At 39.7% G+C, this 27,101-nt stretch overlaps 1 protein-coding gene across 1 annotated transcript in view; it reads left to right on the top strand.

The window, feature by feature from the left end:
- Nucleotides 1-27,101, top strand: part of cpne5b (copine Vb) — a 185,029-nt gene that overhangs the window by 31,553 nt on the left and 126,375 nt on the right. The window contains exons 2-4 of the mRNA XM_033627403.2: nt 11,965-12,005; nt 12,359-12,405; nt 26,388-26,491. Of these exons, the coding sequence (XP_033483294.1) occupies nt 11,965-12,005; nt 12,359-12,405; nt 26,388-26,491 (192 nt within the window). The remainder of the gene's footprint in view (nt 1-11,964; nt 12,006-12,358; nt 12,406-26,387; nt 26,492-27,101) is intronic.

Here is a 27,101-nt window from a genome sequence, read left to right as displayed (position 1 = left end):
TTTTGCATTGTTTGCTAATGGACAGAAACAAAGGGGCTCTCATTTTGATGTTTGTTGTTATGAATATGTAAAAGCTTTTCATTGTGAAGATAGATGGGCCTAGCTTGTCTTTGATGAAGACAGACATGCAGTATATGCAGCATGTGTCAGTGACACAATAAAATGCACCAAATGAACCAAAAACAAACAGACAAAAACAGGAGCTTTGACTACACAATTTAAGACAATATCCAAAAACCACATTGTGTTTAATAAGATCCATCTCACAAAGTTACTTTAGAAGCTTACTGTGAACCTACAGGCTTAAATCTGGTTGCTCCCCTTGTTAAGCCTGATTTATGGTAAGGCGCTTGACACTTTTGATTAGTGTCCCTTGACAGAAATTTAATAGTCATGCGTCATTTTCAATTTATGCTTCAGTGAAAGGTTTTAAGTCATTTCAATGTTAACCAGAGACCCCCTGCGTTTTTTTACAGTCAGATTCTATTTCTGTTGCATTTAGTGAAGCATTATCTGCACAGAGAGCTGTTTAAATTACACAGATATCCCACTGTATGGGTCTTTAACCTATTTACCATGTATTCTTTGATTGATCCACTCCCACTCTGTCTGTGAGTGGCAGATTTCCCTTATTCACTATGGGGGGCGGGGAAATAAAATCAACGTATCAATGAACACAAGCACTGTTCATTTCTTCCCATGGAGCTGACATGTAAAATATTTTGGTTCAATCACTGTCCAGTCAGCCTGGTGAAGGCAGTTTGACCGGCCACTGTCCTCTCAGAAGTGGCGATCCTGGACTCTGGGGGGACCTCTGGCAAAGAAGCCCATTGAGGCTAATTTTGCTTACTAACTGGTCGCCACATCCTCACTGTCACTGTCACTCTGTCCTGGTCTCTGACGCTTACACTCTCTCTAAGAGCCCACTTAGGGTTTTTTTGTGGCAGCAGTGTTGCCTTTATGGGAGATTTAAGGGGGTTTTTAGTTGCCACTGGAAAATGTCCAAATAGGAGTGGGGGGCAAGCATTTGCCTGTTTTGACCCTCCCAACAGTGCACCTCTGCCTCTCAGCTCCCCAGGTGCTGCTGCTGACAGATGGCTGTATCTATGGACAGAGTACTGAATTCAGGTTAGAGTTAATGTAGATTGGGTGCCCAGTAGTTTAGAAGATAGAGCGGGCATCCCATGTACAAAGGCATTGTCCTTGCCTCAACAGCCATTGGTTTGATTCCAACCTGCAGCCCCTTGCTGTCCTTTCTAATAAAGGCAAAAGCCAAAAAAAAAAAAACCCCTTAAAAAAAGAGTTAATGTAGATTGAAAACTACAATCTCTTCTCCAGGCACGCGACATGAAAGAAAAATGTTAAGCACACTTTGTTCTGTTGAAAATATATAATTTCTGTCAAGTAACACTCATAAAAAGTGTTGAGTGCCATGCCTTAAATCAGACTTTAGGAAAGACTGAATTTTAAGGAAGCACTTTACCACTGGAAAGATGGCCTTTTAATAAAGCTAGGATGTCTCAGTAGTAAAAAGATGCAAAACTATTGAAACTGGTGCCACAGAACCAAAGAAAACAGAGAAAAATGGCGCTTTTACTCAAGACCAATAAATGCTCCTGCTGTTGGGTCACATATTGCGAACACATCCATATGAAATAATAGCAGCTGCCTGGCATGAAAAGATATATTGTATTACAGTTAAACAGTAAGCTAAAAATTGTTTCTAAAAAACATTTAGCGTGAGAAACACATTCTTGGTTTATATTTGATCAGTGCTGCCTAGTTCTACCTTTCGACCTCCATTTTCACGATGTAGGAATCAGTATGGCGTCCACTTCCTGTTCAGTTAGAACAGAGAGAGAGGGGTGCGGGTCTGTCTTAATGTGCTTCTATACTCTTTGTGTATGCAGTGGTGGCATGGCTGGCAGGCAATACGATAATGCGGAAGTACACACTTTAGTTTGAGCAACAACCTGAAAGCCAGTAAAACTCTGCCAGATGATGTAAATTACATCATCATGATGTAAATTACATCATCTGGGGGAACTGCACCAGGGGGCGAGGAGGGATATCTAGGCACTGGCTAAATGGATGGAAGTTTACCACAGTTCATTAACACATACTACCCACATGTTCTGATACAAAGCTGGTTGAAAGTTGGCAAAGCATACCTTTAAGCACATCACCTAAGTACCATAGGCTGCTCGTTTATCATGTTCTACAGAAAAATCATGTTTAGGTTATTGCGTCCAAAGTCAATCTTCCTCACCAAATAGCTTTTGTCTAAAATAATGACGTGCACCCTCAGCACATGAAGAGGATGTACTGTGATTAATTCACAGTGTAACATCTGCTATATGCCCAGCAAAGTTGTTCACAGAGTGGAAGATTCAGTTAACTCTACATCACACTCCATTAGATTAGACACACTTTATGTACTTCATGTGGGCGTATGCTAGCCACCTTCACACTTGGGACACTCTGACTTTAAAAGATTACTTCTGATAAAAAGATTACATGAGCTTACATCATCACAATGATTTTAGGCCAGTAGTATAGCTACTGCTGGCCTGAATAGGACAGCTAGAGCCATTGAACCACATCGACATTGCCTTAGCTGCAGCATGGGAGCGACTTTGTTTCCAGAAAATCTTTTATCACATCAGTGCAACACTATTAATCATAAGTGAAAGTGGTTGCTTCAATAATGCAGAACAGGCAGAGATAAAACTGTTTTCATCACACATTTACACTTGCAGTGTTTTGAGATTTGCACCTGTGACCTCCGGCACGTAATTGTTAAGATAGGGTGATTCAAACTGGCAGCTGGTCACATCTGAATAAAACTATATATGCAGACTGTATGATGGTTGGAAAATAAAGAGCAGTGGCAGAGGGATGAAAGCTATTTGATGCTATGTTTAACATAAGAGAGACTAGAGAGAGCATTAGAGGGATAATAAACAGTCGACAAATAAACAGGAGAGGGAGATGACAGAGATAGACGATAGAGAGGAGGAAGCTGTGGATGATATATGGGCTGGCTCATTTTGAGGCAGTGTGCAGGAAAACCATGACATACAATTAGGACAGGGAGGATGAAAGGAAGGGAATACTACTGTTATTAGTTAGATGTTTGCAGGCTTCAGCGATAAAGTCTCGCGCACACATGTATAATACAAACAACATTTCTACAATGTTATGACAGAATTAGTCAGTATCTTATGGTTGTATGCCTCTGTGAACCAGTCAAGCTGCAGTTTACATCCCTGTCTAGACTCAGTTGCAGCCATGATAGTTGACAATGCTTTGAATATGGATGTTGCTGAGAGGAGGTGCAAATTCTGGTACAAATTCCGTACAGAAGGTGTATACAGGGGTCCATGTCATTGGTTCAACAGCCCATTAGTCCGACTGTCCGCGGTGCTGAACGGCTCGCGGTGGGCATATGGTGCGCCGCGACCGGCTTGAGGCGGAGCAGGCTCACGGCTTATGTGTTTGTCACTTTCTCTTTCTCTTTTTCATTTTAACCCACACCATGATCTTTTCCTGACCCTAACCAAGTGGTTTTTGTGCCTAAACCTAACCAGACCTTAACCACAGGGCATCATGATGATTTCGGAACGGACCTCGGAACAATGGGTTTAATATGGTTGGAACAATGGGATGTCGAACCAATGGGCTGTCGAACCAATGGGCAGTTCCCATTGGTTCGACAGCCCAACCAATGGGCAGTTCCCGTATACAGTCAGTACAGTTTCAAGGTGGACACCCAAGATTAGTGTCACCAATTCAGTTTCCGACCAAATGTTTCCCCTTCTGTTCCTGAGTTATGCCGTTAAATAATGGCCAGGGAAGTGTTTTTGCAGAACATTGTGATCACAGTGAAGTTGAACTTTGACCTTTTGGATGTAAAATGTCATCACTTCATCATTTTATCCCTTTTTTTTCCCCTTTTTTTCAAATTTTGTCATAGTCAGCGAATGATTTCTTGAGTTACGGCCAGAAACATGTTTTGTTAGGTCACAGTGACCTTGACCTTTAACCCTTGACCACCACTTCCCATCAGTTCATTCTTGAGTCCAAGTTTGTGCCAAATTTGTGGAAATTCCCTAAAGACCTTCTTAAGATATTGTGGTCACGAGAATGAGACAGATGCAAGGTCACACTGACCTTGACCTTTGACCAACAAATTCTAATCAGTTCTTTCTTGAGTTCAAGTGAATGTTTGTGCCATATTTGCAAAAAAAAAAATCCTTGAAAGTGTTCTTGAGATAACATGTTCATGAGAATGTGATGGACGGATGGAAAGACAGACAACACGAAAACATTATGCCTCTGCAACAGCTATTGCCAATGCAGAGGCATAAAAATTAAATTGTTAAAATAACTTTGTTAAAATTTGTATATTGATTAGTCACCCCTTGTATTTGTGAAGAAAACTTTTTTTTCTCGCAGAACAAAGAATCTAAAAACAGAAAATTTTTGATGAATTGAGGTAAAGGGGGACAACGTTTAACAACAGCAAAACTATAGCAAAAACCTTTTGCTTAAACCGCGTACTAATAGCGTGCCTGGGCAAGCGCGACTATTTGAAATCTGGTCAGTAGAATGCACTAGCAGAGTTCAAATGCTTATACTCACACAGGCACGCTATTTGTATGTAGTTTTAGCAAAAATGAATGTGTTTGGGAAGTACCGAGCATACAAGACTTGGATCATACTTCATGAGTTATTTCAGACTTTGTAAAAGGATGTTTTGAAATAGTTTTGCCGTTGTTAAATGTGGACCCCTTTTACTGCAATTCATCAAAAGTTTTCTCTGTTTTTGGATTCTTCGTGCTTGAAAAAAAATCTTTTCTTAAAAATTCAAGGTATCATGGGGTGAAAAATTGATATACAAATGGTCATTTTGGGTGTGAAGTATTCCTTTGACTGTCCTCTATGAATATAGCTGTTGTTGTACTGAGCAAGGCAACTAACCAGTGTCATGATTCACTTTCACAGATGCAAATGTTGACTGGGAATAATGTTAGAATACACTTGAAGTTTTTAGTTTCAGATGAGCAGCGCAAAAAATACATCACTATAATATTCCTTTTGTACTAAAAGAATAGGAAAAGACTTGAAACTAATTCACGACTCCTTAAATTTACTGGGTTAAGAATTTTCCCAAAATATTCAACATTAAAGTATTAGATCAAACATTAATAAGCCCTCCAATGGCACCTTTAAACCTCCTATGGCTACTTGTAATGTCATGATAACTGTAGGTTCCTGAAAGATAATAAGTAAGAGATCTCCTACATTAATTCAGATGTAGCACACATTTACATATCTTTAGATACTCAACAAGTCTCTTTTTTTTGGTAGCATTTACTCAGGAGACAATCCAAGACTTAATTAGCTTCTCCAACACAGACACATACAAGATTTTCAGTTGACTCCTATACAGTAAAAATGTCCCTGACATTTACCTACTGCTGTGATTTTTCTATAGACACAGGGAAAATGTAACGGCACGTGGTGTCATCCTTTAATCACACTGGCTTCTGGTTTCTTCTCATGGGTGGTGACAGGCTATAGGAAACACAATCCAATGCTCTCAGAGCTAACAGCTCTTAAAATAGAAATAGAATAAATGAAAGGTCATGTAGACTCCCACGCTATCTTTATTAGGAGGCATGTATCTTTTTTAGATGAAGTGAGAAAAATAGCAACCTCCTCCACAGCCTTCACGGTTCTCTCCTTCTAAAGACAAAAAAGAGAAAATTAATCTTCCATGGACACTGATTTTTGGAGGAAAAGTCTGTTTTGCTATATTATATAACTGATCGCTGACATGAATGAAACTGATTTTGATCAAATCCGACTGGTTAATTCTTTAAAACTAAAAACCCTCAAAACCAGTGACTTATTGGTCTCATAGTTTTAGAGATCATGATACTGGATGGCAGTTTACAATATTTCTAATGAGTCCCATTGTATTTACTTGAGACTTCACACTCAGACTAAAACAATGGAGCAGAAATAAATAGAGACTGCTGCATTGTTTGCTAATGTACCCTTTGAGGGCTGTTAGGATGGGGTGGTGGATGGAAATGGTCCAAATGTAACTGAATGTGTAATTGGAGTAGGGCTGAATAAATTGAAGCGAACAAAGCATCCAATTATTAGAAACAATATGTTCGTGAAACATTTTGCATACAAGCATGATAAACTGAAAACAGCGAGATGTGATTTTTTTTTTCCCAAACCATCTTTCTTCTACAGGAGTTGTAGCTGTGCAGTATTTCACTGATTAGGATGAGTCAGTGCAGTATGTGCTCCAATTTACTTATTTAATTATCCCGCTTTAGTAGTGCCAGATTTATTCTTCTTTTCAATTTAGATCAAACTGTAATGAAAGGCAGTTTTCCCTGAAACCTTGGACTCTGCAGCTGCAGCGCTTCAATCACAAAACATCAGCAAGTATCGTGTCTGTAACTTTGAACGTGAGATGAAAAACGAGATTTGGTGTTTTTCTTTTTTATCAGTAATTGTCTTCTCAACTCGCTCTTGAAAGCCATAAAAGGGAGGGAAGAAGAAATACAGAAGCAGAGAAAAGATCAAAATAGATTGAGGCCGATGAAAGAACACAGCTGAAGATTTATGACAAGACAGATTGCAGAGAAAAATGAAACAAGAAAGAAACCGAGACAAGAATCAAGTGCCCTCGAGTGTGGGCCTTCGTGTCACTGTAGCGACTGAGCGAGCAAAAGAAAACAAGGAGGGTTATAGTGTTGGGTACACAGTAGCCTCTGGCTGGCATAATGAAAAGGTCAAGCGAGCGTGATGGAGGTGTAATACGGACAATCGAAATGTGGGTGGAGGTTGACAGATTAAGTTGGAGATAGAAAGAGATAGATTTGTAGAAAATGTATGAAAATAATGAAGGGACCAGGAAAGACTGAGAGGTGAGAAGAAGAGGGGAGTGCTTGAAAAAATAAATCTAGAATAAAGTAGAGTGTTTGTTGAACAATGTGATATGAATGAATTGGGTATGTGTGCGTACAATTCTTGTAATACATTCATGGCTGTTTCCTGTGCACTGGCTCTGGTAGGAACAGACTTTATTTGCATTGTCAGTAAGATATGATGATAAGGATACACAATATGGATCTTTTTAAGCTGATACCGATAACTGCCTGCTTCTTATATTGATATTGATAAGAGAACAGAGATTTTCACAGTTTTGTATGTAAAAAAGAAGTTGATAATCTGTATATTATGCACACCTGAGGGTGAGAAAGACAAAGCTGTAGTGAGCAAAGATGGATGATTTCATATTCCATAGCTGTGACCTACCCACATCTAACTGATTGGGTTAGCACAACGAAACCAAGAACAGTGCTTATGTCACTTAAATTAGTGTCAATCAGGCTATGAATGTGTGGCCACCTCATCATACAGGGCAGGTAGGGATACGTCTGCAAAGTAGCAGTGGCCTCTGAGAATATAATGGGGTTCCAAATGTGCTGTTACTTGGCAAAATCCTTGGTCTTCTACCACAGAAAAAGGCTGTTCATCAAATACCATTGTCATTAATTGCTTTAGCCTTTCAGCTTTCTCTATAAACTTCCTCCAGTTTTCGAATGCCTGTTGAATTGGCACTGCAAACCTTTTTTTGTTAACTCTGGCTGCTGCTGCTTCGTATCCCTTCAATAAATCTTCACTGCAATGATGGTTTTTCCGGTGACTTATCAGTTAAGTTGTGTTTCAGCTTGTAGACTTTTTTCCTCCTCTCGTAATCTGTACAAAGCATGTATTGGAAATTGCAATCATGTTGTCTTCCACTCAAGCTATGTAGAACGTCCACACAGCTGATGACATGTTTGGCCCTAGTCAGAGTGCTTTGCTTGTTCTTCACAAACCAACGTTAAAGGTGCATGCTGCCACCTTTAATACTGCAGTGTGTAGATGCTTCCCTCGTTAAGTTAATGAAAGCTATTTGGCTTTGTGTTGTCTACTCTATGAATTAACTATAATTTCATTATCAGAATAACACATAATGATATATATATAGTATATCGTCATGTAGATTCATTCATTTAGATCCAGATTACTGAGTCATTTTCACCCATTTGCAGCCTTAAAACAAGGTTAACATTATTACTACATAAATAAAGTAAGATGAACCTGCCTTCCCTCTGGTTTCCTGGTATTTTATTCAATAATGAATGGTCCAACTGATAACGAAAATAGCTTTTTAACCTTTCTTATAACTATTATGAACTCTAAGTACATTTATATGTAACCCTTGACTTCAAAGAACATCTTCATTTGCCATGTTTTTTTTTTTTTAGCTGTTCATAAAAAGTCAAACTCAAGGTAATATTGTAGTCACTGTATAAAACTGGAGTCATGGGTCATCAAAAATATGTGTAAATGTTATCGCTGCTCTACACAAAGAAGGATTTAATGGGTCATTGTAGGTTGTAAAAGTTCGCACAGAAGTCAGCGTGCACACCTCTCAAATCTTTACGCGTTGTGTGGATGTATAAGGCAGGCAGGCTGACTGGTAAATCCAACTCCTGTTGAGAGAAAAGTTTACATGAATCACGTCTATATTAGTATAGACGTATACAGAATATAGTATAGTAGTAAAGTATTATGCTTTAAATCCATAGAGGTATAAAAGAAATAGTTCTAAGAATTTCTCTGAATGACAGTCACTCATGTTTGCTTCTGTGCAGCCCAGAAAAGCTTGTAAATATGTCAAATGAATGATTGAAAAATGCACTTACAGATGAGGATATTCTTCTAACCATGTAACTATATGGCATAATGATATAAAGATATATGGATAATGTGGTTGGGATGATTTGCCTTGTTGTGTCCATTCACTATTTTCTAGATAGGAGCACATTCACAGAACAGGTGACAGAGACCGGATGCAGGAGTGAGACAGATGGGCGGAGAAGCACACCATTTGAAAGAGATCCTTGACAATGACCTTTTTGGTCTTTCTCCTCGCATTACACAAGCCTGTAATTTTCTGTCTCCAACCTTTGCAGTGAATCAATGCTGCAGGCACTAATCAAGCCTCCGGTTCAGAGGACTCATTAAAAATGTGGTCTGTGTGATCTACCAAATGATGACTCCTGGCATTAGATATTACCAGTTAGTAATAAATACCATTAGTCTGGGAATTAATGATACTAATTACCATTTAGGCTAACTTGCATATTTTTTTTTTTAAACAACTTTGCTTCTAAAATCCAAAACATAAAAATATTCTAATTCACAGTACAAATCTCACACAAAGGTTTGTTATCCTGCAACTTTTTTTTTAAACTTTAATATGAAGAGTGTGAGGTTACACACTGAATGCAATCACAAAGAGGGAGGCGTGGTGGGCGTTTGGAGGGCAGAGATAAAGATGAGCATTCAGTAAACACAACAGACGTGCTGGTAATCAAGCAGCTATTGTATGAGATGCCAAACCCGACAATTTTCTGTCCTGATATGCCTGCTAACTGGCTGAATTTGTAGTCAGTGAATGTATAAATGAGCACGTTTGTGTACACTACAAAGACCATTGTAAATGTACCACAGGCACTTTACAGCTGTGGTTTTGTGTTTTAGTGCTCTTTTATCTCTTAGACATGCAGAACTTTATGTAGGCCATTATCCAGCCACATAGTAAAAATACCTTTAGGTAGCACATACAGATATATTGATCAAAATGAGACCCAAATGGGTATATTGATTTGAACTTGCTTTGAAAGTGCATCAACACTGTAGGGTAATCGTCATAATATTACATTTTAGTTGACCTTTTTTCTTTACCGGACTGTACGAAGGGTTACTTAAACTTAAACTGTACTTAAACACAGGATAATTCTGACAGTTGTGTCACACCCACATGGTGGTTTCACGTATTTTGTCTGATGAGTCCTGTTCCTAGAGACCCATTTTGAATGTTATTACTTGATTAAATGGCAGTTATCAGTAGTTATCAGCCTCACAGATATGGGGAAGGAACTTGATAAATTACTAATTAGAAATTTTCTTAGGCTTTGTAAACAAAATAACAACTTACCACTCAAAGTGAGTTGTTTTTTTTTTTTTGGTGGTGGTGGTGGTGGTGGTGGTGGGGGCGGGGGGGGGGTTATTTAATTTAATTGATTTAAAAAAAAAATTGCCTTTATTAAGGACCTCATTGGTCAAAGAAGGACTTTTGGACCACTAGAAGTAGCTGCCAATAAACACGGCCATTTGATGAAATGATGTCAGCCTTCTGAATCTACCAGCAGGTGTAGTAGGCCCCTTCTAAACCATATCTATGAGGCTGATAACTACTAACAATGTCCACTGAATCAAGTGATAACATTCAAAGTGGGTTTGAAGCTGTTTTAGTGCCTAAACCTAACCAAACTTTAACCATACTGTTGTCACATTACAAATGATTTATATTTCAACAGTGCTTTGTAACAGTTTAGGAGGACACAGACTAATTATGTTGTCCTGTGGATAGAGGCATCAGATCAAGGAACACCTCCATGTGTTGTCTAGAGACACAGGAACAAACAGTCTACTTTGGCTTTTAATTTGAGGAATTTGTTGTATCATTCCAAACATATCTCCGCCCAACTTCAACCACAGCACCAGCCAAAATGATTACAAACACCTGAGAGGGTGTGCAGCGTCTTTAAAATGGAGGTGAAAATATCTTTGAAGTATTTTAACACCCTGTTTGGGAATCAATCATTGCTTGAGAACCCCCCCTAAAAACACAATTCTTAACTTGAACAAATGACCTGAAGCTGACAGCAGAACAGCACTATTAAAGATTCATGTTGAGGGGTGTTGAGGGGTGGAGGGCTATCATTTGTCTTCCTCTTGTGTTTAATTTAAAGTTACACTGCCATCTACTACTGTGTTTTTGTCTATTTCCTTGAGCTATTTGCAAAGTGTTATGGGTACTTTTTGATGCCAAGTGTGGTGGGGAAAAGTCTCTGAAAGGGAGATGGGCGAGGGTTCGATAGTCACTTAACAGAGTAAACTTTTGTTTGTTCTATGTGAATCTACAATCAGAGTAGTAGCAGTGGAGACTGAGAAAGAAACAAGAAATGTGATGTGACAAAACGTCCACAGGGAGTAACCAAAACAGTAAGACAATAGTTTAATAGACTCATTATAACAATAAATAAATATTATATTAAGAGTAATGTATGAAAGGTAAAGTCAAAACCGAGAACATAGAATAGGGATGTCAGTTTTGATTAATTTTGCTTTTAATAACCACTCACCCTTTAACAGTAACTAACCAGTTAGTTTTTGAGGAAGAGAACAAGAGGCCTTTCTTTTTAGTCTGGCGGTCTATTGACTCAATGAGCTTTAGCACTGCATTTTTAAGCGCTAACTTTGAGGTGGTGAAATTGTAATGTTTTGTCATATAAATGTCTTGCCTTTTATTTTATATTGTGTTGGCTTTGCTGACAGACAGCCGGATAGCCGTGTTAATATTGTGGCCACCTGCCGGTTTCCCCCCAGGTAGCCCCAGTGAGTAAGCAGCTTCCTTTTTAGCATGCTTAACTATGTTAGCACTAGCTGTGTTGACACTGCTAACGGTGCTAACAGAGCCAACAGTGATAATATAGTAGTTAACTATGCTAAAGGGGGTGCTAAAATTGAGCCGCTTATTCACAGGGGCAACCTCAGAGGGGACTGGAGCGTGGGAAATGTTTCCACAGCAATGCTTGAGTAGGGACAGTGTTACCGATGGTGATGGCTGAATGAGTGGCGCTGCTAGCTCCCACCAAACCTGGTTGGTGCCCAGTTGACATCCCTCACGTAGAAAAAAATGCAGTTTTACTAAAATGTGATTTTGGATTGACCTCCATAATGACAACATATGGTCAACAGGCTGTTTTTCACAGAGTAACAACTGTGTCTCTTCTCTCTTTCCTTATTTTTCAGAAATCTGCTGGATAAAGACACATTCTCCAAGTCAGATCCATGTGAGTATGTCTTAGAGACTGTGTGTTTGAATGTTTGTGCTCTGCTGTCATCCCTGTGCAGGCACTCCAACCTTTTTTTTTTTTTAAAGCTTTCTATCCTGCTCCAATTTTTTTCCTTCTGGTTTTTGTGAATATGTTGCCCTGTGATTTGGGAAATCTTTGTTTTGCTCGGAGTGCCATGGCTATTTGTTCACTGTACTGGAGCTAAAACCCTCACATTGATTTCCCATTTGGAATCTGCCTGCATTTCTCTGACTATCTTTCTTTCTTTTTCTCTCTCTTTACCCCTCATTTTCTTTTTCTTCAACAACATTTCATCCCTCCCTGTCTCTATCTGGTACTTTTTTTCACAGTGTGCGTGCTCTATACGCAAGGTGTTGAAACCAAACAGTGGAGAGAGGTGAGTGTACACACACACATACACATGAAAAAAAGAAAGGAAATGACTTATGTCCAATTAAGTTCTCGCTGTGCTCACTGTGTGTTTGTCGTAATTGTGTTTGTGTGTCGAGAGAGGTTCTCGTTAAGACATTTCAGTGTTTCTATTTTTCTTGTCACTGTGAGCATGCAGTAGTTGGTTTGAACACTTCATTAAAGCTTTTCAGCCATCAGTTGTCTGAAAATGCCAGGGAAATATTCTCTAATTGGATGCTTCAGCCGACAAAGAAAACCCCTCACAATGTAGTAGTGATCAATATGTTGACACTTTGGGGACTAAACAACATGCTGAGAAGGCTTTAAGCCAGCAAACACTGTGGCTTTATGCAGTCAATGCAGCGTTACTGTTCACCCTCTCTGCTTATCATCTGTCTGTTTGTCCATTCATTATTTAATGATAGCCAATGTGTTAATGAACCTAATATTGAACTGAGACACTAATTAACTCACAGTCACTACTAAAGCTGAAATTTGTACATTTTCTTTACATCACTGCCTTCTCCAGCAGGGAGGGGTATCTGAAGTCATGTTAGAACTACAACTAAACATTTGTTTTTAAGGGTCATGATTTACTTGAACAAGCTTCTGCAAACATTGCCAGATGGGTCACTCTTAAGAATAAAACTGACAGTATTCCACGTTTTTCTCATAGCCCACAAATCTCATGAAAAGACCAAAACCACAAATAACTGATCCATAGAGCTCCATTGTTTTTGGAAAACTATTAAAAACACACCAGTGAGCCACACGTGTTTGACTGGCATTTTCTTTTGTTATGATGAACATACAAAATTATGTTGTTTATTTCAAGTCAATCCCACAAATACCATACGCTGCTGTAAATACTATAGATAGAGCCAATCCGCCCTGCCCAACTCAGAAACATGTGTTAACAAGTGACCCGAAAACCAGCCCGTAAACCTGCAAAACCAGAGCTGAGGGTTTCTGGTAAATCACCATTGCTAATACCAACCTACTTATTGTTGGTGTGTTAATTTAAGTTTAAACATAGAAAGACAGCAAGTACTCCTCCATCTTTTGAGTGGTTACATCTTAATTAAATATGATCTTGGGCGCAAAGCTGATGGGTATTGTGGTTTGTTTACTCACCCCCATGCCGGCATCAGCTACCACCACACAAAGATTCCAATTCTGTGGGAAACACTGGAAAAACAAATCCATGGTTGAAAATAGTCCCCAACAAATGCACAGCTTACTCTTGTTTGAGTAATGTTTGCTACAAACTACAGTAGCCAGCTGTTTTATGAAATTACTTTCCTTTTTAGAAAAATTGAACTATATATTTGAAGGATTTACGTAGAAGAAGGGAAGTATTGAGAGATGGACTGACTCACTGTTTAAGTCTGTTCATGGAGAAAGTTAAGAGAAATATAGAACATCACCAGTGTTAAGTTTTGGAAAGCTGAGCTACAAAGCGACTAAAAAGGCAGAATCAAGGTGAAGAAAGTGACAAAACATTGGACAAGATTAGAGCTGCAATGATTAATTGAAAAGTTGTCAACTATTTCAATTAATCACCAATTTGATAATCGTTGAATCAGTTTGTGCATTTTTTTTTAAAGGAAAAAAAGTCAAAATTCTTTAATTCCAGGTTCTTAAATGTGAATATTTTCTGGTTTCTTTACTCCTCTATGACAGTAAACTGAATATCCTTGGGTTGTGATAAAAATCAAGATATTTGAGGACATCATCTTGGGCTTTGGAAAATACTGATAGAAATTTTTCACTATTTTATACACCAAAGAAATATAAAATGATTAACGATGACTGTGGAAATATGTTTGAGTGCAATGTAAGGGATTCGAGCAGTAAGTGGAATTTCCTGTGTGTGTTTTTTCAGCGTTTTTAAGTGTCATATTCTTTACTGTTTTACTTTTACTTTTTACTATGTAGGTTGTTATTGTTCCTACAAGCTCTTTTTTACTTAAATTTGCACTGAGGAGGCTGCATTCAATTTCTGACATCTGACTTCCTTCTTTGCTCCTGTCATAATAAGTGTTGGGTAAGGGTTACTTTAAAAGTAATCAAAGTACGTTACTGCGTTACTTTTTAAAAAAGTAGCCAGTTACTTTACTGCGTTACTCCCTGAGTAAAGTAACTCAATTACTTTAAAAGTACTTCCAACGTTACTCCCTTAGAAAAGTAACTCAAGCACTTTTAAAGTACTTTTGAGTATTCTACATTTCCTATTGGGCAATGGACCACAGGGCGCTAAGCCTACATTATTTGTCTCCAAAATTAAAATTATGGATCACTTGCCCTTCACTGAGATCCAATTCTCCCATCACAGCCGTCACTTTGACCAGTAGAGACACAGAACGATCTGCTGCCGTAGACAACTGTATGACAACAACACCCCGGCGTTTTTAATATTTCCTCTAGGGATGTTACCACACAGAGTAAAAGGGGGAAATGATGGTGTGAAACAGCAGAGGCACTTTGTCAACCCACTGAGTTACTGTCATTAGTATCAAGCTAGCAAACAATGGTACATCCTCACCGTCGGACATAAAGTAATAACATTAACAAATAGCGGCCGGGCTTTTACTCACCACAACTGCAGAGGCTCCCAGCTTCATTTGAAACAGACTACATTATAGACGGTCCGTTATTTATTAATCCCTCTGTGTGTTTATATATTTACTTTTTATCCGCTCCTGTTGTCTTCATAAAGTTAACATATCGCACCGTCATTTCAAACTCAACACTTGTTTCAAATTAAAAGCCCCTTATAACCTCGGCTGAGAGAATCTCTCCATTTTCTAAATAGGCTTTTATTCTGAAACATTTGTCAGAACTTCCTGTGGAAGATACAGTAGCTTGATATTTTACGTATGGTGCTTCAAATGTAGCTCCTGCCATCTGCTGATGCTTTTAGGTGACTACTACTACTAGATGATGTATTATTTCATGACTCAAATAATAGTTAAAGTAATAAAAATAGGACAAGAATAACCCGATGACATCACACACGCCGTGAAAGACGACCGGGGATAATTGGTGAGTACCAGCTTGTAGCGTGTACCAGGCATAATGCAAGTCCTGAGTCTGAAATATGTCTGTCAGCAAGTCCTCCTCCACCTATGTAGACAACGGCAGCATTTCTCCGACCACGTAGCAAGCCACAAGCTCCGTGGCTTCTTTCAGACTGATAGGTTTAACGTTACCTCCGTTATTAGAACCAAACAACAGCCGTTGCTGTTTCGGAGCTGAAGGACCAGCGTTCTAAAAGTAATGGAAGTAACTGATGTCTTGTTTGAAAATGTACTTAAGTATGTGATTACTCAAACAGCAAACTAACGCGTTAGGTTACTCATTACTGCAAAGTAATCAAAGTACTCTAACGCGTTACAAAGTAACGTGTTATACCCAACTCTGGTCATAATTACCACGGCCACAAGAGGTGGCGACCTAACAATAAACACTCCCATTTAATGGGCTGATAACAGCCTTCTGAACCTACTAGTCTGTTTAGCAGGCCCCATCCTAACCTATAGACCCTCAGATCAATTGACAATGAAAATAATCATTACTTACAGAAAGATACAGACGTAACAGTTGGGATAAAAGTTTAGGACAGAAAAAAATATAAAACCATATAAAATCACACTGGAACACTCTTCCACCTTTATGATTAAATAAGTGTTGGTAAGTTTTGCAAAGCAAGTCTGAAAGTCTCAAGCGATTTGGAGGTTATTAGTGACCTCTCTGGCTTGATAAAAAGCAAAGAGGTGACACAACTACTTTGGTAGGTTTGGACCTTGACTTCAGTGCTTGGTAAACAAACATGGAGTCATATACTTTCAGTGCGTTTGACAGTTGACACATCAGTTTTACTCACTAGCAAAGAATGGATGATAAAAACCTTGGAAATGATCATTGCTTTGTTTATGTTGAATGTTTTTTAAGTTAATATTTCCAAGTTTACACCTAGTTGTGCATAGGACCCTTTGTGCATCTTTGAATAGCTGCAACTCTGAACTACAGTTTTTGTTCTGTGTATTCCTGCAAATTTCACACAATCTTTGATGTCAGCCCCCATATTTGACATCCTCACTCACCCCACGATGCAAATTGTGAATGCATTGAAGTGGCCACAGATACAATGTTTACAGATCTGCTCCCCTCTGAATGTATAAAGGATCATAATTTAATGGAATTCATATTTATTTATACAGCAGGATGACCCTCATGTCCTGCTTGTGTGTTTACCCGGTCAGAGCAGATGGCTGTGTGGGCTTTTATGGGACTCTGTTGTGTGTGTGTGAAAATGCCCATGCATATGTGTATATACTTAAAGCACAGGCATACGAATAAAGGTTCTTCCATCATAAAATCTCTTTCGCACTCCTCACAAAAGACACTTTCTTTTAGCTGACAACTAAGACAGGCTGTTAATCCAATCAAGTACACAAAACATAATTAATATAACGACTGTCTCACTGGGGTTTGTTTTCAAGTCAAATTTTACTTTAGTTTCTGCCATGTGCGCTGACTTTGTTATAAAAATAGAAACATTTAAAGCAGTTGTTCCCCTCACGGAGATAAACCATCACATCCATAATCATGTCATTAAGAGGTGGTGGGCGTTGATGCGGCTCCAGGTAATGTTGCGTGAGCCTGAACGCTCCCAAACCTTTAGATTGAACAAGCGATGCCAAACAGGTGACTCACTGGGGACTTTTAAATAACATTTTCTGACAGGACCCTCTAGCATGCCGGCAGACCTGGGTCACATTTGATGATGATTTCTACCTCCCCCAGTGTTTGTCGTGTGTCATGTTTAATGCAGGTGGTGCTCCCTATGAAGATCTCAATTAGATGAAGAATGTCTCCATCATTTTTGCTGTAACTACACAAGATCACAAAACTAAGTCATCTGTGTGCTTTAAAGTGCTTCACCCTAGATTTGGTGGGAAAAAATTTAAGGGTGATTTTACACTTGGGCTGATCGCAGGGGTTTTTCCTTGTCCAGAGGCTGTTTTCCCTCAGACTTCAATACGTTCGGTGAAGTGTGAAAGCTGTTATGTAACTCAGACACAGTGTAGTAAACTGGCCTCAATCTCAACATGATTGTTCTATGTAACATATGAACTGTGTTATCATGTGTAATACTCCATCTGTGGATCAATTTATTCAATATCAGAAAATGACCCACAGTAATGACTTTGGTATGGATTCAAATATCTAGACCATAGACTGTAAAAATATAGCTACTGTGGCATCACCCATTGGTCCGTGGACTCCCATTTTAAAATTCAATCTGGCCGTTGCCATCTCGACCTTTTGGAGCCAGAAGTGACAATATGTAGGCGAGAGGCTGGCGCTGTGGAGGAGCGAGTGTTGGATCTGAGAAGCTGAGGACAGTGGTCGTCTGTCACTCAAAGCCTGTCGTTAGTTATAGCTAAATTTAAGCCTTGATAAACTGTAAATGGGTGAGCCGCTTGAAAATTCCCCTCACGTCCAGCTGTCATGAACAGGGAAGTTAGCTATAGAGACCAAAACCTTTTTTTTTGTACCAGCCTGTAAACATGTTTATTTCTGCTGTAAAGTTGGGCATTTCAACATGGGGGTTTATGGGGATTGTCTGGCTTCTGGAGCCAGCCTCATGTGGCCCATTAAGGAACTGCGGTTTTTGGCATTTGCATGTTGGCTTCGCTTTTCGGCTCTGGAGGTTGCAGCTTGATCTAGTTTGAAAACACTCTTAGGTCATAGGAGATGTTTATCAGGTGCAAGGTAAGACTGCTCTCTTGACAAAGACAATCTCAGCGGAGCACTGAGGGAACTGTCAGAGATACATTTTGACAAGCAAAGAGATCTCTCCTCAAACACGTTATGTAAACATAACTGTCTTTCTACATTGCTGGCTGTCAAATAAAGACAAAACGTCGAAAAATTATTTTAAAAAGGAAGCACACTACATGACAATTCTCCTCTCCTTAATATAACTGCCTCCAAAGCTTTAGCACCTCATTATTGTTGTGGGGTTTTTTTTTAAGTCAGTGAGACATGGAATCAAGCAAAGCCCTGTAATCCTGGAAGTCAGTTATAACACATGTACATATTAGCGTGATAACTCTACACCCTGAAAATCTTGTTTTGCTGATGTTCAGTGGTGCAACTTCTCACCTTGCTGCAGTGATGATGTACAGCTGCAACAGAGCACACCTCTGAACACACCCAGACTGATGCTGGTGAACTGATTTTTACAAAGGCTTACAGTAGAGGCCACAATATAAATGTTGTGAGCAGTTTTTCAGTTACTACAGATGTTTTTAGTTTGGGGTCTGCCCATTGGTCCGACAGCCCATTATTCCGACAGCCCATTGGTCCGACAACCCATTGTTCCGACCATATTAAACCCATTGTTCTGAAGTCCCGTTGTTCTGAAATTATCATGATGCCCTTTGTTGCGTTTGCTGATCCTCTATGGTACACAAATAAAGTATAGCCTAGTATAATCACATATCGGAACAACGGGACGTCACACTAATGGGATGTCGGACCAATGGGCTGTTGGACCAATGACATAGAGCCTTTAGTTTACTCTTGAAAGAGTAACCACTCCTTAAAATTTGTCTGGGACCCACCCTCTCAGTAAATTTAAAAACATGCAGTAGAGGGGTGAGGTGGCAAACGAAGGTAGGGGGCGTGGCCTCGTGGCTGCACACAGTGTGGCACGAGACATGGTGAAGTGAAGAATTTTGTTCCCATGCAACGTCACCTCAATCTGGCTGAATTGAACTTTCAAATCCAAGCTAACAGGCTAATTTGAGCAGAAAAATCAGTTTTACACATAATGGGTCTCATTCATGAAACATGAGCAGACAAATTTCTGTGTAAACTGTTCACAGAAGGAAATTTGTGTATTTTGGCATTCATCAATATTTTAGTAGCTCAGATCTTTTCATAGTTACCAATAAAATGTGTGTCTTCTTCTGACTGCTTGTAGTGCTTGTATGCATAAGGAATGCACATAAATGTTGCTTGTCATTATTAGAAATTACAATTTTTGTTATGTTCACAATGTGCAGATGCCTTTGAAACATGTAAGTTAAACATGACAAGAGATTAGAAATATAACACATTTAGCTAAATTAGTTGGCATTTAGCAGATTTAAGCGTCAGATTAGGTTTCATAAAAATGAGAATTAGTTGTTTAAAACGACTTGTGTTTTCTACATTTCTTGCTTCCCATTCCCACTGTGAGACCCACGTTACTGACCAAACACTAAGCTATTAGTGATGGCTGTCAGAATGTAGAGCAAATTAACACTGAATATAACACGTACATCACCGTACCTCCTGAGTTTGCTGTTGACTGTTCCAGTGGGGGCACTTTGCTGTCTCCCCTGACAGAGAGATCTCTCCGATGATGCAAGCAATGCACTTGTCTGTGGCAGAGAGCTGTGACTGGTGAGAGCCTCCTCCTATAGCTGTTGTGCTTTTTATTGTGCGTACTTGCGCGTTATTTGCATCAAGTTTCATATGGAACCATTGTCGTTTAACTTTCGGGATGGTTCTTGCAACAGAGGGCATGGAGTTAACTGCACCTGTGACCTACATCCAGGCCTTTGATTTACCTGTCCCTGTCACACCACTAATAACAGAAGAAAATAAAATGTTTTTCTCAGCCTCACTTCAGTTTCAGCATTGGCAAAGTTTTTCTGTCTCTCTTTTCTTCTTTCTTTGCTCCATGGTCGCAGGTCGACAGGATGCACCTATCCATAGTAATTATCATCTCCATATATGGTCGTCACTGGCTATTCATAGGCGAGGATGTACGCTAATTGCTGACTAGCAGGAGCGTGCTGTCAATATAATTTTGATTTGCATTCATGAACATACACACATGCCTACAATCAAATCACAGTCTCCCCCGGGGTTAATGAATCCAGTGTAGGTTTTTAGTACCAAGGCTTTTTGTGTGCAAATCTACTCACAGATCTATTAACATTTCATGAATTAGAGCCGATATGTGTATTGTTGGGAAAATCACATAATATGCCACATAAGGATGCGATTCATGATGTGAATCATATCATAGTGTGATAATGATCATAATCATAGTGAATAGTGATGTCATTTCATAGTTTAGGAAATTCAGAAAACACACCATGGATGCATTTATAGAACCTGATATTGTGTCGTTAAAATAACTGCTCACCAGGTGGATCAATCAAAAAAGTTTTACTGGCCTCCTCTGGCTCTTTGAGGCCCGTAAAGCCTCCACATTAAAGTAGTTTTTTGGCTTCCTGCTGGCTCCCTACACACATGAATGGCACAAAAATAATTCACCGACACTGTTGTTTGAAAATTCTTAGCTTTTATTGGGCCTTAGAGATTAAGTACTGATATTTATGGCTGAACAGCTGTTTTATTTTCTTTTTAATTGCATATGGAGAAAGTCTTTTTGGGCCAGTGGCCGTCACTCACCTGCAGTTCCTCACAGGCCAGGGCTGGTCATGGGAGCTCGAAACAAATCTACTTAATTTGTCCTTGTTTGAAGTCCTAAAAAGTACAACTGTTTGTGCACGTCAGTCCGTGTAGCACCCTGCACACATCAATGCAGCAGCACAGGATTGTTGTAAGGAAAGAAAATACACCGCACTTACACAGTAGGACTTTAGAGACAGAGTGAGAGAGAAGGTGAATGGTGCTAACAGGAGCTTATTAAAGTTGTGACATGACTGACCTTTTCTGTGTTTCCCACTGTCTAATTTGTTTGTGACATCACACATTACTAAACACTTAGTGCTCTATGTGAGTGTGTGAAGCTGCACCACTGTATGCATGTGTCTATTTCAGTGTAGCATCTATATGTACATGTGTCCCATTCTCATATACAGCTATCACAGCTCTAGGTCAAAGCTCTGACAAACTTTGTGATGCATTTCCCCAATGAAGCCACCTTTTATGGGGGAAAATTATGAGGGAGAAATGATTTTCAGCTGGTTGTTTGGCTCTTTCTCCTCCCTCAACAACTGAAGTACCCTAAACTCACCATCATACCTGGGGGGCTGTTCAATATTCTGTATATTTCTCTCTGTCTTGAGGATTTCAAAGCACACCAGTGCTTTTCACTGAAGGCCAAACAGAAAAAAAGCTACGCTACACACAGTCTGCAGTGATTCACACCAGCGTCATTTACCTCTCTAGTCTGTGAGAACACAAGAATCCACCAAGCTCATTATATCAGCACTATGTTACTGTCTGCTGAACATGGTGTGAGGAGAATAAAAATCCATGTTGGCTAAAGAACAACAGGACATTTATACAGCACAAATCCCCAGGTGTGGGTCATGTGTGCTCCAGGGAGGAAGATAATGAAATCAGGTTTGGAAGAAAAAAACAACGACACAAAAATAAGAAAGATTAGATTTATGTCCTGCTATCATTTTCCTTTGCTGAGGCCTTTGTTCTACACCTCTCACTCACAGTGTGTGTGTGTGTGTGTGTGTGTGTGTATGTGTGTGTGACATTTTTCCTGTCTGTGTTTCAGAGACATGTTCGCATTTCAATATCGGACACTGCAGGTCTCTACAGTCGCTGTTGCAAGCCTGAAGAGTTCAATTTGCCATATGTGTGCTAGCTGCTCTGCATCTGTGTGTGTGTGTGTGTGTGTGTGTGTGTGTGTGTACATGTCGAGGGTGCGGGTCAGGGACTTCATGCCAGATTCTCATTAGCTTGCTCCAGCAGCCCAGCAGTATCTAATGAACTCTGCAGCTCAGTATTGTCTCTTCCACTCAGCTGGGAAATCACATTATGAAGCTCATCTTTGCCATCACCCGCCTCTTTACTAACATGCGCTCATCAACACCTCGGGGTCTCTTAGAAAGTATGGGTGGCTCACGGATGTAACATCAGTGTCCTTTTCTCTTCTTCTCACCCTCCCTGGTGTTAAATTTAGATGCTGAGTGAGTGAGTTCAACAGAGAAAAATATAACCTTAAAAACAGAGTTCAAAGAGGCGTTATACATTGTGTAACAATATAGAAGTGTATGGGCTTATAGTGGTTGTGTTGTCCTAATTGCCCACATTGTATTGTGTTTGTTGTTTTCACTGTATTGATTGAAAAGGTGAGGTTAACTCACGCATCCACCTACAGTACCTCCCGTCCATATTATGGAAAACAACATCAGCTCCTACTTGCAAATAGCTTCCTTTGACATTGATTGAAATTGTAGAGTTTGGCAGCCTCCCAATAAAAATGGGGCATGTGTTGGCTCCAACACAGTCGTATGTTTACAAAGGGTGATGGAGCCTTCGTAGTCCTGGCTCCTCCGCTCCGGAACAGCCTTCCACTGAGAATCAGATCAGCTGACTCTGTTGTTACTTTTAAAACTTGACTCAAAATGTGCAAATGTGTATCCATGTATGTGTGTATGAGTTTGTACAGGATGTGTATGAATATGCATATGTCTCGTTATTTATATTTCTTATTACATTGCTTATATTTTTGGAAATCACTTTTGCTTATGATACAAAACATCAGATTTAGCATCCATATTGTACACTGCAGGCAAGAAACATGAAACAGCAATACTCTGATTCCAGCTGAGTGCCTGAGCTGAATTACCCCTCCAGTAGTTGAAACCAAATTAATGAAGGGTCGAGATAAAGATTAATTCATTAAAATTAATCTGATTAAGATAATTATTGAAGAAAAAACAACGAAATCTAATTAGAGAAACAGTGATCGTTGAGTCACTGGAATCAAGAGGTTGTCTTTCTTCCTTTTCTTTGTTAGATAAAAATGAAACTAAATGTCATGTTAAAGAAGCTATATTTAACCTGGAGATTATATTTTTGTAAGCAATCAAAGATTGTTTACCAACCTGGCAAAAAGAGCTACTGCCCCTCTCAAAAGCTCGATGTTCACTGTGTATAAAGGCTGGGTCATACCGTAAAACTTCAATTAGTAGCCCAGGCTATTAATTGGTTAAATCACTGAACTCAACAGGCTTATTGTGTGTCAGACTGAAGCTCCCAGAACCTTCAGTCTGACACTGCCTCCATTGAAGGCGATTTACAAGGGGGAGGGAATTTGATTTTTTCCCTAACCAATCAGTAGAGATCAACGACTCACCCAGGATCTGACGTCATTAGTATCCATGCCTCAGGGGTGCCGAAAACAAGCGTGCATTGCCTGTTTAAAATGTCTCCGTCGTGCATGCCCAGCTGCATCGCTGTTAAATCCAGTTTAGCAGCTTCCTTAATTTGGTCCTCCATTAACGCGAGCAGTGGCGAAATACCTCGATAGCATCGTTAATGTGGTCTGTAGGATCTGTAGCGGTCGCCATTGTTGCTATCCTCACCAGTTACCCACCGGCGTACAGCTTGACTTCAGCGTGGCGCTGATTGGCTAATCGCTAGACCCCCGGCGCTCATTGGTCCGTCCATCGTTTGGACGAGATAAATCACAAATTCATTGAAGTATGCCAGACCAGAGATGCAAGCCTACTCAGTTGAGTGGGCGGGGTCTATGGTCTGGAACCAGGCTACAGGCTTATATCAGGGACAGGCGTCTTTGTGGGACAAGCCTTTAATTCCTTTTAGACAAATTGTTGCTCAGCAAAGACAGGAAATGCAATCAGAGATTCTTTTGATTGGTGGGCAGCTTCAGCAGAAGGGGGTCACCACTTGGTTTTTTTGTCATGCAGGTAAATCTGAATGACTTTTTTCTACAAAAGTTTATAGGCTACATTTATAATGGTATGCACGATCTTAACAGCAAACTAATGTTAGCCCAAGCGGGTAGTCAACAATCCAATTTTATATATCCAAAGAACTTGTATAAAAATGAACTTTTTGGCAGCCAGACCAGGCGTTTAATTGAGACACCTTATTTGTCAAAATGTGTAGCCACACCAGGCTAGTAAAAGGGACTGGGCATTTAGTTGGGACTAGGCTTTTAATTTAAGTTTTACGGTACATTGATATTATGTCGATATCCTGATACGAGAAATCGTCTTTGATTTGGATATCGTGAAAAGTGTCTTTTCCTGGTTTTAAAAGCTGCATTACAGTAACTTGATGTTATTTTCTGTATTGCCGTAGCTGTTCTATTATTTGCCTTCACTCATTTAGTCATTACATCCACATTACTGATGATTGATGTATCAAAAACCTCATTGTGTAAATATTTTGTGAAAGCACCAATAGTCAACTCTACATATTTTCACAATATCAATTGAGGTATTTGTTAAAAAATATCATATTCCGTTTTCTCCATGTCATCCAGCCCTACTGTGTTGGATAGGACAGGGTATTGTATAAAATAATAATGTATTAGAATACCAGTAACAATAGCAGTACAGCACCCTTAAAGTGATACCGATATCAGTAGAGTGCTTTATTTCATACCGTTTGCTACTCCTTCATTTAACACCCATCATGTGATTGGAAGCATTTAGTTGCGTGAAATGCAACCAGACACCACAGGTATTTTCTACAGCCATACTTTCGACCCTTTTGGTTGCATCTCAGCAAGTTGAACCACCATATCCAGAGTGTATGGGTTGTAGCTGCTGTGGTAGTGGGCCAATCACATATTGCATTCAATGAAAAAATGGTTGTGGTGATCGGCTGTGAGCAAAACCATACAGTTTTTTTCTAGATGTGGTAAAGGGATCAAATGCAAGTATTGTGTGTCTGCTTGTTATTGGGTGTTGGTCGATACCTTAAAGGTATTGAGCACCAATTCCCAGTTTTAGTTGTACGTATTTTCAGTAACTGCATATTTCATCAAAGTTAAATATAAACTGACCATCCCATGTTAAAATAAACACCTTATTATTTTGGTATATGGTATGCTCAGATAGTTCATAATCCTAACAGACTGACATACAGAATACCTTGAGGTACTTGTTAATCTCTCTGCGCACTACACTTGATGGAACTCCAAGTGGACAGGGTACATATACGAAACAACAGCGTAGGGTGGGTGTAATAGGGGCCAAAGAACAACCATTTGGCCCGGGGCATTCTAACAACTTAACTCCAGTCATGGCTAAGATGACATTTACAATAAGCCACTCAAAGTCTTGAGTAGTTGCCAGGAATAGAGCAAGCATATTAACGCCTTAAGTAAATGTCCCTCAATAACACCATAAATTGTGGCGTGCTATATAGTCGATCACAATGTAGACTTGCTCCTTTTCATTCACCAACTGCTACCATCTGAAATCTTCACAGTTGGAGTATTTGATTGAATAGGGGAATTTCAGCAGGCTTTAAATGATTTATGTACATACTGTTTCTCATATTTGAAACTCTTCATCAGCTTTTTGTACAGTATATGCATGCATGTGGTGTTGCTGGGTCTTTGCCAGCCATTTCTCTGGCATATTTCCCCGCATTTGGCACTTTGGGAGTGAGAATCCCACTAATTAGAAGGCCTTAATTACTGCCTTTCTCCCCCACTCTCTTCCCACTCTTTTCCCACTCCCCCTGTCTCTCCTCCTCTCCACTTTTGCCCGTTTTTCTTCACACATGCTCAGCTGTTTTTCTTACCCTCTCTTTTTCTCTCACAGTGTGCCTATGTTGTTTCTCTGTGTTTCTCTCTACCCATTTTCCTCACCTATTCTTTATCTCTTTCTCTCTGTGGGGTTCATGAGTGAGTTATCCTGCTGTAATTAATGTGGGAGAGGAGCGAGGATCAAGGAACCAGGAAACACATCGTTCCTCTGCACAGCAGCAGCGTGTGAAAGCACCTCCATTAATCAGGCCTCTGTAAATGTATGTGTATACATATGTGATAAACGAGAGTCTAAGGAAGAGAAGAAAAGGGCGGGGCGGGAAAAAGAAATTGCAAGGCGACAACAGCACTAACTGTATTTGTTTATCAAAGTGTTTTGTTGTCTTGCTTTCCCTTTCATCACTTCTCTCTCCTGACCTCCAGCTGTCTTTCTCCTTCCACAGTTTGGCAGAACGGAGGTGATAGACAACACCCTAAATCCAGACTTTGTTCGAAAGTACATCTTGGACTACTTTTTTGAGGAGAAGCAGAACCTTCGCTTCGACTTGTGAGTGATTTCCTTTGAAGTCGTATCAGCATTGTATCTTCTCTCCTGCCCTCTGTCCTCCTTTGCTGTGATGTATTTTTCTCTTCCTCCGCTCTGTGCCTGTTGAAATCCCTGCAAATACAGTCGTGAGAACTGACTGTTTGGTAAACCCTGCCCCCAAACAGCAATTGCCCAATCATAGATTAGCAACCGTAACTAGGCACTGAAGAACTGTCGAGCTTTGGATTTCTCCACATGCCTGTAATGGTGTGCATGGGGCTCTATTAAGAGCAATATATCAAGAGGTTGGAGGATGAGTTCTCTCTCAAAACCAAAAACACAAGTGCAAAAGTGTATGGAATGGATTATTGTCTGCTCTAAAGTACGCTACAAGCATTAGCATGCCTGGCTAACTAGCTTAATATCTACACCTACAGAAGTAAGTTGTTATTTCCAAAAGGCGAAGGGGCATGTCATCAGCCAAGAATACAGTTTTTTGGGATCACACGATTCGTTGTGGTGCTATATCAGAAGTTAAAGCAACAATTGTGGCTGGTTTCTGCTCTTCACTCTGTTTGGGGGAGTTTCCACTTATGCAACTTGTCGCAAAATTTTTGTTAGAGTTACATTG

This window comes from Epinephelus lanceolatus, chromosome 1, assembly GCF_041903045.1.
Source record: "Epinephelus lanceolatus isolate andai-2023 chromosome 1, ASM4190304v1, whole genome shotgun sequence".
Taxonomy (NCBI): domain Eukaryota; kingdom Metazoa; phylum Chordata; class Actinopteri; order Perciformes; family Serranidae; genus Epinephelus; species Epinephelus lanceolatus.
Note: the sequence above shows the minus strand (reverse complement) of the source record. Positions and strands in the feature narration are given on the sequence as shown.